The 13006-nt window shown below is 44.3% G+C and overlaps 1 protein-coding gene across 1 annotated transcript in view; it reads left to right on the top strand.

Annotated features, from left to right (window-relative positions):
* LOC307027155 (uncharacterized protein) overlaps positions 1–13006 on the top strand; it is a 53750-nt gene that overhangs the window by 9371 nt on the left and 31373 nt on the right. The window contains exon 2 of the mRNA XM_079695348.1: positions 12625–12771. Coding sequence (XP_079551474.1) covers positions 12625–12771 — 147 coding nt within the window. The remainder of the gene's footprint in view (positions 1–12624; positions 12772–13006) is intronic.

Raw genomic sequence — 13006 nt, 5'->3', positions numbered from 1 at the left:
GAACACCATACCTACTGTGAAACATGGGGGTGGAAACATCATGCTTTGGGGCTGTTTTTCTGCAAAGGGACCAGGACGACTGATCCGTGTAAAGGAAAGAATAAATGGGGCCATGTATCGTGAGATTTTGAGTGACAACCTCCTTCCATCAGCAAGGGCATTGAAGATGAAACGTGGCTGGGTCTTTCAGCATGACAATGATCCCAAACACACCGCCCGGGCAACAAAGGAGTGGCTTCGTAAGAAGCATTTCAAGGTTCTGGAGTGGCCTAGCCAGTCTCCAGATCTTAACCCCATAGAAAATCTTTGGAGGGAGTTGAAAGTCCATGTTGCCCAGCGACAGCCCCAAAACATCACTGCTCTAGAGGAGATCTGCATGGAGAAATAGGCCAAAATACCAGCAACAGTGTGTGAAAACCTTGTGAAGACTTACAGAAAACGCTTGACCTCTGTCATTGCCAACAAAGGGTATATAACAAAGTATTGAGATTAACTTTTGTTATTGACCAAATACTTATTTTCCACCATAATTTGCAAATAAACTCTTTAAAAATCAGACAATGTGATTTTCTGGATTTTTTTTTCTCATTTTGTCTCTCATAGTTGAGGTATGGATGAAAATGACAGGCCTCTCATCTTTTTAAGTGGGAAAACTTGCACAATTGGTTGCTGACTAAAGACTTTTTTGCCCCAATGTATGTCTCTCTCTCTCTCTCTCTCTCTCTCTCTCTCTCTCTCTCTCTCTCTCTCTCTCTCTCTCTCTCTCTCTCTCTCTCTCAAATTCAAATTCAAAGGGGCTTTATTGGCATGAAAGTTAAATTAAACAATGTTGCCAAAGCATCACAATACAAAATAATTAACAACATTAACATACATTTCAAATGTTTACATATTATTGATGATATATATATACAGTGATACAATTACATTTCAACACGTGTGTGTGTGTGTGTGTGTGTGTGTGTGTGTGTGTGTGTGTGTGTGTGTGTGTGTGTGTGTGTGTGTGTGTGTGTGTGTGTGTGTGTGTGTGTGTGTGTGTGTGTGTGTGTGTGTGTGTGTGTGTGTGTGTGTGTGTGTGTGTGTGTGTGTGTGTGTGTGTGTGTGTGTGTGTGTGTGTGTGTGTGTGTGTGTGTGTGTGTGTGTGTGTGTGTGTGTGTGTGTGTGTGTGTGTGTGTGTGTGTGTGTGTGTGTGTGTGTGTGTGTGTGTGTGTGTGTGTGTGTGTGTGTGTGTGTGTGTGCGTGCGTGCGTGCGTGTGCGTGAGTCTCATTCACTGTCCCTCAGGTTGTGGCATGTGTATACATATTGGGCAGCAAGGTGTGCCTTGTCTCCTTCTCCTAGGAGTACTCTCAGTCTTGAGAGGTCATCAACCTCCTTGAAACCTGGGATTACAGAGTTCAACTTGTTCCAGTAAATGCTCCTTACTTGGTTAAATGTTTGGCACTTCAGGAGGAAGTGCATCTCTGTCTCAGTCTCACCTGTCGTACAGTGACCACATATTCTGTTCTCTTTTGGTTGCCAGGATCTTTTGAGTCTTCCTGTTTCGATTGCCAGTTTGTGGTCACTGAGCCTGTACTTGGTTAGGATCTGTCTCTGCTTTCTATCTCTGACAGTAGAGAGATACTCTGCCAGCTCATACTCTCTGTTTAGAGCCAGGTAACATTCTAATCTACTTTGGCTTTTAGTTTCTTCTTCCCAATGTTGTAAATAGTTGTATTTACATTGTGTTATAATGCGTTTGACTGTGATTGGTGTTTGGAGAGTAGTGTTGTTGAGAGACTGGTCAGAGTGGCTCTGAGAGGGGGCAGCTAGCCTCAGCACCAGCTGACATAGTGGACTCTTCTCTGGGGTTAGCTCTTGGCTTTGGAGGGCTTTGGAGTGGAGGGTGTCTCGGGGGCTGGACCTAAGGTGGTTAAAGAATGTCAGTGCTCTCTTTTGAGTGTTAATGATCAGTGGGTATCTGCCTAATTCTGCTCTACATGCATTTGTTGGTGTTTTTCTCTGAACACATTTAAAATGTATCTGCAGAATTCTGCATGTAAAGACTCTGTTGGATGTTTGTCCCAGCGGGTATAGCTCTGGTGACTGAGTGGACCCCATACTTCACTACCGTACAGCGCAATGGGCTGGATCACACTATCAAAGATTTTGAGCCAGATTTTAATTGGAATTTGGACATTATAAAATGTTCTCTTAATTGCATTTAGAGCTCTTCTGGCTTTTTCTTTGAGTGCATTCACTGCCATGTTGAAACTTCCTGATGCTGTTATGGTTAAACCGAGGTAGGTGTAACTCATACTATGTTAGATGATATGATTATTTATGGTAAACTGGTATTTGTTCTCCTGACATCTGGGGCGTTTTTGGAAAACCATGACATTAGTTTTCTTCATATTGACTGCCAGGGCCCAGTTCTTACAGTACTGGTCTACTATGTCCAGCTGTTGTTGTAGTCCTTGTTCAGTAGGAGACAGCAGAACAAGGTCATCAGCATAAAGCAGACACTTCACCTCTCTCTCTAGGAGGGAGAGGCCAGGAGCAGCACAGTGATCCAACTGAACAGCAAGTTCATTTATATATATATGAAATAAAGTGGGACTTAAATTGCAACCCTGACGAACACCTCTTCTCTGGGTGAAGAATTCAGTTTGTTTGTCTCCAATTTTAACAGCAGACTTATTCCCTAAATACATTGATTTAACCAGATCGTACATTTTACCCCCTATACCACAATGTAGAAGTCTATAATAGAGCCCTTCGTGCCAAATAGAGTCGAAAGCTTTTTTGAAATCAATGAAACAAGTGAATATCTTACCATGTTTTGTTTGGTGTACATGTTTGTTAACTAAAGTGTGAAGGGTATATACATGGTCGGTGGTGCGGTGTTCTCTCTCTCTCTCTCTCTCTCTCTCTCTCTCTCTCTCTCTCTCTCTCTCTCTCTCTCTCCGCTCTGATGTGCTTTTGGTGCGTTGGATTATCATCCTGAGAGTGGTGCGTTTAATCAGGCGTGTTGAGCAGCAGCAGGTTTGATGTGAGGTGTCTCTGTGTTTCATCAGAGCTGCAGGTTTGATGTGGACGCACGCTTAGTGAAGCACTTTGTTCTGCCTCTACTCTTTCCTCTGTCCTCCTCTCTCCTCTCTCCTCCTCTCTCCTCTGTCCTCTCTCCTCTCTCCTCCTCTCTCCTCTGTCATCCTCTCTCCTCTGTCCTCTCTCCTCTGTCGTCCTCTCTCCTCTGTCGTCCTCTCTCCTCTGTCCTCTCTCCTCTCTCCTCTGTCCTCTCTCCTCCTCTCCCCTCTCCTCTGTCCTCTGTCCTCCTCTCCTTTCTCCTCTGTCCTCTGTCCTATCCTCTCCCCTCTCCTCTGTCCTCTGTCCTCCTATCCTCTGTCCTCTGTCCTCCTCTCCCCTTTCCTCTTTCCTCTCTCCTCCCTCCTCTGTCCTCTCTCCTCCTCTGTCTTCTGTCCTCTCTCCTCCTCTCCCCTCTCCTCTGTCCTCTGTCCTCCCTCCTCTGTCCTCTCTCCTCCTATCCCCCCTCCTCTGTCCTCTGTCCTCTGTCCTCCTCTCCTCTTTCCCCTCTCATCTCTCCTCCCACCTCTCCTCTGTCCTCCTCTCCTCTGTCCTCCTCTCTCCTCCTCTCTCCTCTCTCCCCTCTCTCCTCTGTCCTCTGTCCTCCTCTATCCTCTGTCGTCCTCTGTCCTCTGTCCTCTCTCCTCCTCTCCTCTGTCCTTTCTCCTCTGTCCTCCTCTGTCCTCCTCTTTCGTCCTCTCTCCTCTGTCCTCTCTCCTCCTCTCCTCTTTCCCCTCTCCTCCTCTCCTCTCCTCTCTCCTCCCACCTCTCCTCTGTCCTCCTCTCCTCTGTCCTCTCTCCTCTGTTCTCCCTCCTCTCCTCTTTCCCCTCTCCTCCTCTCCTCTCCTCTCTCCTCTGTCCACCTCTCCTCTCTCCCCTCTTATATCTCCTCTGTCCTCATCTCCTCCCTCCTCTCCTCTCTCCTCTCCTCTGTCCTCATCTCCTCTCTCCTCCCTCCTCTCCTAACTCCTCCTCTCCTCTGTCCTCCCTCCTCCCTCCTCTCCTCTGTCCTCCTCTCCTCCTCTGTCCTCTCCTCCTCTGTCCTCCTCTCCTCTGTTCTCATCTCCTCTCCTCTGTCCTTCTCTCCTCTCTTCTCTCCTCTGTCCTCCTCTCCTCTATCCTCCTCTCCTCCGTCCTCCCTGCTCTCCTCTGTCCTTCTCTCCTCTGTCCAAATCTCCTCATCTCCTCTGTCCTCCTTTCTCCTCCTCCTCCCTCCTCTCCTCTGTCCTCCTCTCCTCTCTCCTCTGTCCTCCTTTCTCCCCCTCTCCTCCCTCCTCTCCTCCCTCCTCTCCTCTGTCCCCATCTCCTCTCTCCTCTTCCCTCCTCTGTCCTCCTCTCCTCCTCTCCTTTCCTCTGTCCTCCTCTTTCCTCTCCTCTGTCCTCTCCTCTGTCCTCCCCTCTCCCCCTCTCCTCTCTCCTCTCCTTTTACGATTGATTTCAAGACTAATCCTTTTCAAACTGCATTCCCTTGACTCACCTACTTCCCCTACGTTCATGATTTCATTTTCATTTCATTTAATCGTTTATTGGAACAGGGACAGTGCACATTAATGAATACTTTGGACAAATAATGCTTCAAGTGTAAATATGCCGGATTTGAGCTTTGAGCTAATTTCAATCCGTAGTCCCTCACATACAACATATAAGAACATGACATTTGTAAACACAGCAACAACAAATACGTGATATACAAAAAGTGTGCAAAAGAGCAAGAGCAGCATACACAAGTATTTACCACAAGCAGTACAATATAGCAGCAACGACATATAAGATGCAAGAGAAGATAAAAGAGCTACATAAAGTGCAAGAGGAGATACCCCTGTGTTAAAGTGCATTTAGTGGTGATTGCATGTCTGTTTGCTTCTCAACCATTCTTTTAGTTGACCTTTAAAACTATTGAGAGTGGGACAACCCCGTATCTCAGTTGGGAGGCTATTCCACAAAGATCTGCCTTTAATGGAGAGGACATTTTGTCCAAAAGTGGTCCTTCTACGGTGGACCTCACAGTCTCCTCTGGTTTCTGACCTATTGCAGCGTCCTGTGTCGTTTCTGTGGATGAATTCCCCTAAGGGACGGGGGGCAGTCCATGTAAACATTTATAAAAAAGAAACATACTTTTAAAAGACTTAAAATGGTCAAAACTCAAGAAATTGTGTTTATCAAGGATGGTAGTGGTGGTATGAATGTGGCTTTCTGTCAAACACCTGGATAGCTCTCTTGAACAGCTGTTCTATGGGTTTCAGGTTTGTGGCACAATCAAACGACCAGTTTGTCAAACAGTATTCAATGTGGGATAAAATCATACAGTGGAGGTATGACTTTGCAGCATTGACTGACTTTGCAGCATTGACAGTTAAGAAAGGTCTAATTTGTTTATAGTTTGTAATTTGTTTGAATTCAGTTGTTTAAAATGCTGCAAGTTGAATTTAATGGTATTGGATACTTTCTTTCTTAATATGTTTCTTAAAAGTCAAGTTTGAGTCCATTATGACTCCAAGATACTTGAACTGGGGGACTAGTTCTATTTCTGCTCCGTTTAAAAACACGTTGGATCCTACGATTTTGACTGGTCGTTTACTGAACATCATGCATACTATTTTTTTTGCATTTAACTGTAAACAAATGTTGTTCAGCCAGTGTTGAACTTTGTCCAAAGCATTTGAGAGACAGGATGAGATAATTTCAGTGTTTTTCCCCTGTACAAAGATGACCGCATCATCAGCATACATTTGCACATTCAACTCAGGACATACATTAGGCAAGTCATTAATGTACAGTGAAAACAGTATTGGTCCAAGAATGGAACCTTGTGGAACCCCAACAGGGTTGACAAGGTAGGGGGATTTGGCTCCGTTGACCAAAACACACTGTTTTCTGTTCGATAAGTAAGATTTAACCCAATGTATTGAATCTGCTGAAAAATTGAAATGAGTCAGCTTTGTAAGGAGCACTTGGTGGTCAACAGTGTCAAAAGCCTTCCTGAGATCAAGGAAGATAGCACCTGCATATGGGCTCGTGTCCAACATACTGTAATGTTCACAGATGGAGTCGGAAACAGGCTTCTAGTTATTAGGCTTGAATAACTCTTATTTTCTTTGAAGATCACAGGTACAGATATCACTTGCCGGTTCAACCTAACACACTCTCTAAACTCACACACACCCATTTATAACAAAGACTACGTGTGTGTGTGTGTGTGTGTGTGTGTGTGTGTGTGTGTGTGTGTGTGTGTGTGTGTGTGTGTGTGTGTGTGTGTGTGTGTGTGTGTGTGTGTGTGTGTGTGTGTGTGTGTGTGTGTGTGTGTGTGTGTGTGTGTGTGTGTGTGTGTGTGTGTGTGTGTGTGTGTGTGTGTGTGTGTGTGTGTGTGTGTGTGTGTGTGTGTGTGTGTGTGTGTGTGTGTGTGTGTGTGTGTGTGTGTGTGTGGTTTCACAACTACCAATATTTACTAGTCGACAAGTTTTTAAAAATAGTAGTCGACAAGTCGACTAGTTGTTACGTCATAATAAAGACACACAAAGAGAGGTGTAAAACTGTATTTTGTATTGCAATGCATACAGTTACATTAAACACTGTAACAAAGCAGGATTTTAATTTCGGTTACATGGGTTAAATGGCTGATTAAATAAAAAACAGTAACTGGACTCACCAAATCTACTGCAAAAACTCTGTTAAGAACATAAATGCTACGTAAATCCTGTGCGCATTGCGCAACACTTTAATCGCTGTCACTGTCCTCCTCGATAACGATGTCCACCCTTCCAGGTTTTTTGTTTTGCGTTAAGGAAGACCAACGCATCAACATGTGAGGGAAGGGGGCTTAACCGCTGTCGGATGACAGTGTTGCGTGCCAGGGAAAACATCCGTTCACTTCTGCTGGTGGCTAGCCAGGTAGCTCCTGGAAAGCTTGGCTAAACGGGAGAAGCGGTTCGTGTTTTGTGCCCACCACTTCAGAGGGTTATCCATTGTGAGGATATGGGGTGTCTGCTGGCAGTAATCCCGTAGCTCATCCGCGCCATTGTTGACCCGTGTTTTCTTGTTGCTTTCGAAATGAGGTCCAAACAGCTGTTCAAAGAGGGGGTGCTAGTGGAGCACGCTCGTGAACTTTTAGTGCCGGAGCTAAAACTGAAACTGTAGAGTGCATAGGTGCGGCGCATTTACGCATAAGATAAGGACCCCTGAAAGTCGGACGTGTTTTGCTGGAGCATTTTGCAGCACCTCAGCGCCAATGTCGGCATCATCATCTCCCACGTTTGCCTCCATTTTGTTCACGACTAGATGACTAGGGCCTACAGCGCCGACTAGTGGTAGAGGTAGTCGACTAGTCGATTAGTTGGTGAAACCCCTAGTGTGTGTGTGTGTGTGTGTGTGTGTGTGTGTGTGTGTGTGTGTGTGTGTGTGTGTGTGTGTGTGTGTGTGTGTGTGTGTGTGTGTGTGTGTGTGTGTGTGTGTGTGTGTGTGTGTGTGTGTGTGTGTGTGTGTGTGTGTGTGTGTGTGTGTGTGTGTGTGTGTGTGTGTGTGTGTGAAGAGCCATTTTGTGTGCGTGCACGAGCGAGAGAGAGAGCGCACCGGTACCGGAGATCGAAGTTGTTAGCTTCTGGTGCTAGCAAGCTACGCTAACGGATATAAAGCGTTTTTCCCACAACAACGTGGAAGAGAGTCCTATCCTGTCAGACATATACAGTTGCAAGAAAAAGTATGTGAACCCTTTGGAATTACCTGGATTTCTGCATAAGTTGGTCATAAAATGGAGGAAGCCACTGCTGTCCAGAAAAAACATTGCTGCATGTTTGAAGTTTGCAAAAGAGCACCTGGATGTTCCACAGCACTACTGGCAAAATATTCTGTGGACAGATGAAACCAAAGTTGAGTTGTTTGGAAGGAACACACAACGCTATGTGTGGAGAAAAAAAGGCACAGCACACCAACATCAAAACCTCATCCCAACTGTGAAGTATGGTGGAGGGAGCATCATGGTTTGGGGCTGCTTTGCTGCCTCAGGGCCTGGACAGATTGCCATCATCGACGGAAAAATGAATCCTCAAGTTTATCAAGACATTTTGCTGGAGAACTTAAGGCCATCAGTCCACCAATTGAAGCTCAACAGAAGATGGGTGATGCAACAGGACAACGACCCAAAGCACAGAAGTAAATCAACAACAGAATGGCTTCAACAGAAGAAAATACGCCTTCTGGAGTGGCCCAGTCAGAGTCCTGACCTCCACCCAATTGAGATGCTGTGGCATGACCTCAAGAGAGCGATTCACACCAGACATTGCAAGAATATTGCTGAACTGAAATAGTTTTGTAAAGAGGAATGGTCCAAAATTCCTCCTGACCGTTGTGCAGGTCTGATATGCAACTATAGGAAACGTTTGGTTGAGGTTATTGCTGCCAAAGGAGGGTCAACCAGTTATTAAATCCAAGGGTTCACATACTTTTTCCACCCTGCACTAGGGGTTTCACAACTACCAATATTTACTAGTCGACACGTTTTTCTAAATAGCAGTCGACTAGTCGTTACGTCATAATAAAGACACACAAAGAGAGGTGTACAACTGTATTTTACATTGGAACTCATACACTAACATTAAATACTGCATTTGAATTTGTGTTACATGGCTGAGTAAATAACAAACAGTAACTGGACTCACCAAAATCGACAGCAAAAAACTCTTGTTTACATAAATGCCACGTAAATCCAGTGCGCAAAACTTCGCTGTCCTCCACGATAACGTCCACCTTTCCAGATTTTTGGTTTGGTTTGAACACCAACGCATCGACATGTGAGGGAAGGAGGCTTGACCGCTTTCGGGTGACAGTGTTGCCTGCCAGGGCAAAAACCCTCTCACTCGGGGTGCTTGTGGCTGGAATAGCCAGGTAGCTCCTCGAAAGCGGGGGAAGCGGTGCACGTTTTCTGCCCACCACTCCAGTGGATTATCCATTGTGGGGATATGCGGTGTCCGCTGGCAGTAATCCCGTAGCTCATCATCCGCATCACTGTTGACCCGTGTTTTCTTGCTGTTCGTTTGCCTCTGTTCAGTGCTGACGCCGGTCCGTTGCTCACTGGTGCTAGCATTACTGCTAGTGCTAGCTGTCGGCAGCGGGTGTTTCATCTTCAGATGGTTGCGCATAGCAGATGCATTTGTATTGTACTTCAGTACAGCTGTACACAACTGACACTTCACTGTGGAGTTGGTTACATCTTCGTTGAAGTTCTGCCATGTCGGACGTGTTTTGGAGCACCTCGTTTACCTCCATTTTTTTCACGACTAGTTGACTAGGGCCTACAGCGCCGACTAGTGGTAAAGGTAGTCGACTAGTCGACTAGTCGATTAGTTGGTGAAACCCCTACCCTGCACTGTGAATGTTTACATGGTGTGTTCATTAAAAACATAAAAACATATAATTGTTTGTGTTGTTTTAGCTTAAGCAGAATGTGTTTGTCTATTGTTGTGACTTAGATGAAGATCAGAACACATTTTATGACCAATTTATGGAGAAATCCAGGTATTTGAAAGGGTTCACATACTTTTTCTTGCAACTGTATCTCATTTACCTCATTCACACCAACGCAACTCCGGTTCAAGCTCCGTGCTAGAGCTTTTCAGGTTCAGAACCGGTTCTTCGGTTTAGCTCCGGCTCTTTTCACACTGCCCAGAGTCCGACTGGTGCTGCGTCATTGCGTCATCGTTTGCGTCATGACGTAACCGTTCGGTGCCTGCTTCATAAAGCCAAACCTCGCGGAAACCCCTCACAGCTGACACCGACGACAACAACAATGGCCGATTGTGCTCCAGCTTCCTTTGTACCTCTTCGGAAGACCAGATTCCCAGTAGGTAGCTGGTCTCTTCAGTGGACCACTGCTGCTTGTTAAGTTTCTCCATCGTTGTGTACAAACTGGATAAAACGCCAGCTTTTTGTTGTTGTTCAGGAGTTGATCTTCCCGGGGGAGCTTTCCCCCGGACCCCCCTAAGTGAGGTCCACACACCACCTATAAAAATAGCACTTTACCCCTGCTTACACCTATATGCCTCGAGCCTTCATTGTAACTGTCACACTGTGTATTTGCGTGGGGAGTGTTGCAGTAGAAAATTCAACCGTAGCGACCGGTACAATAATGGGAAACCCTAAATGTTTGAGCACCCTCTATGAAACGTCAAGCTACCCCACAGCATCCTAAAATAAATATCTAGCGCCGCCACTGAGCCTGACTATTTTTTGTTAGGGGGGCCCGACTTATTGTTTTCACCAAAGGGGGGGCCTGACAGAAAAAGTTTGAGAACCACTGCTCTAAGCTCTTCCGTGAACCTCACTCACTGGTATACTTCTAACAAGGAGAAATGTGTTCTAGAAATGTATGGATCATCTCAAGCAGTCCAGATAAACACAGTGTCTCTAGGTCCACACTGTTCTGATGTGAAGTATTTACAGCATTTCATCTTTCTCCATTTCTGAAGTTTTATTTCATTTTTGGAAATATGAGTCAATGTCAGCTTGAGGCTTTTTTCTTTGACAGGATCCTCAGTTGGGAGCTGTCCCAGCTGAACGATGTCTCTCCGCAGTGATACACGTGTCTCTTTATGACTTCTCCATCTCTTCAATGAGCTCAGTCCAATGTTCCTGTGAATATCAGGCTGTAACAATTATTAAGGCTTTAACTTTTAAACTGGCAAATGAAGTAGAATGTTCCGCACTTATCACCCCGGCACCGCTATCCTCCCTGCCAGCTCTCCGAGACAGGAAGGGAGGATATTTCTCCTTGGATAAAAGAGGCAGAAAGGGCAGCTGAAACTTTTCTGCACCATTTCATGTCTGAAAGCGGTGATGCAGCGATTGATTCATTAAACCACAGACGTAATGAGGAAAGAAATCATAATTCAAACTTACATTTTAAACAGGAAATATAATTGGACAGAGAAGCCCCTTTGTACAATTGTGATTAAAGGAAAATTAATTGTATGAAAATGTCCTTATAGATACTGAAAATTAGATCTAGCAAAGCTTGTGCGACATAGGCCTAATTCTAAAAATATTGTGTACAGGATCGATCTTTTTTTCTTTCTCCTCTACTTTTTTTGAAGGTCCAAATCTAGCTGTGTTAATTTTATCTGAAATTAGAGTGAACCATGCAGGCGTGGAAGTTGAAATTAGCCTAAAGATGTTTCATTTACAAAGACAGAAACACTTTGTCAGTCGGCGATTGTTTCCCAGCATTATCTCTGCCTGCTTTTAATTGCTTTGGAAGTGAAATTAACAGAATTAGAAAAATTGCCTCTCCCTTTCTCTACAAGCTTCTTTATTCATGGGTATTGTTGTGTGCTTTGTATAGATTATAGACTCCTTTTGTCCCAGTATTGTAAATATATACGCCCCCAGTCACGGCTTTAGCTCCGAAACAATCCCTGTGTTAGTTCAGCACAACCTAATGGAAATTAATTTACATCCTGTCTGAATTTAAGCAAAGAGGCGGGAAATTATTTAAAAAAAAATCCTGGATTTCTCTTTGTTTCAATTTCCCTCTGATATAGTCATTCAAAAGCATGTGCACACCTTCCATCACTGTGCATGAGAGTTGTTGTGTCCCTCGGCAGTGATTAACCATTTCTGCTTCACTCGAGCACTTCCTAATCCTCTTAAAGAAATGGTTACCCTGAATGAAGAATTCTATCACGGTGTCCTCTCGGGAGCGGAGGATGAAGCATGTCATCCGATCCAAATGAACATAATAGGAATGCCCTTTTTATTGAAAGACTAATAACTACAACACATCTTTAGATCCAGAATAACAGTCAATATGTGGATCCAATAAGGCACCATATATCTCAGGGGTTGGAGCTGCTAAGGCACCATTCATGCAGCCTGGTCCATTCATCTTATATAAGGAGTATTATTAATGAAGCAATTTATAAAAAGTCAAATTAAATCCATATTAACTGACTCGTTTTTTTTTTTAATGTAATCTTCAAACAGGCTAAAATATATCAAAAGTAGTGTATAATTACTATGGTCAGTAGGGATTATGAAACTGTAATTGATACAGATCAGCCCTGCACTAATCACTGTTTTAGCTACAATTTGAGGTATACTGTAATTTGGCTTTCAGGTCCCCCTTGGCTTCTTGCTATTAATCTTCTGGATTAGAGCGTTCAGCTTGTCCAATTCTTTATACTGTGTTTTAAATTGAGTCTAGTTAAAAAATGGATCAGTGTGTTTAGTATGTTTTTCCTCCCTTCAACAGTGCAAACAATCACAAGCAGCTTGTTTAACAATCTTTTGTGTTCCACCTCTCTGCACCAGGCTGCTCAGACTGAAATCCTTCTGCTCCACACATAGAAACTGTTTTCTGTCTTTGTGTCATTTTGGGTTGAGACCACCTGATATCATTCATTGTAAATTCTAATGCAGCTCTTATCTACTTTGCTACTCTGATTATTTGTGATACATATTTCTAATACAACTGCTTACAATATGTATTTTAAGCATCCATCACATATTGATATATTCATGGCAATATTTATAGTATTTCTTCTAACATCTCATTTCCCCTCATCTTCCTTTCACAGGTTCCCTCGGGGACCTCAGTGGCGAGGAGGAAAACACAGCGGACCACCTCAGCCTATCAGGAGAGGAGGGCGGAGCCTCGGACCCAGACGACTCAGCAGAGGGGGACAGCTCCAGCCCCCCCCCATACCCAGCGCTGTATAACCAAGGTGAGGGACAGAGGAACAGGACATGCCTGTGCCACTTTCTAAATGTTACACTGGATATTTCACACACTGAACTGGAAACACTTTCCATCAACAACACAGTCAGTGGGAAAAGGAACATTGTGACCAAACAACTAATGCATGCTCATACCTACAGTATAATCATCAAAACAATTGTTCACTGTGTTTTCATAATAGACTGTACTATCACAATCTCTGCAATGATAGCCAGGCACTG

Source organism: Notothenia rossii, assembly GCF_949606895.1.
Source record: "Notothenia rossii genome assembly, contig: scaffold_119, whole genome shotgun sequence".
In the NCBI taxonomy this organism is placed as follows: Eukaryota; Metazoa; Chordata; class Actinopteri; order Perciformes; family Nototheniidae; genus Notothenia; species Notothenia rossii.
This window is presented reverse-complemented; position numbering and strand designations above follow the sequence as displayed.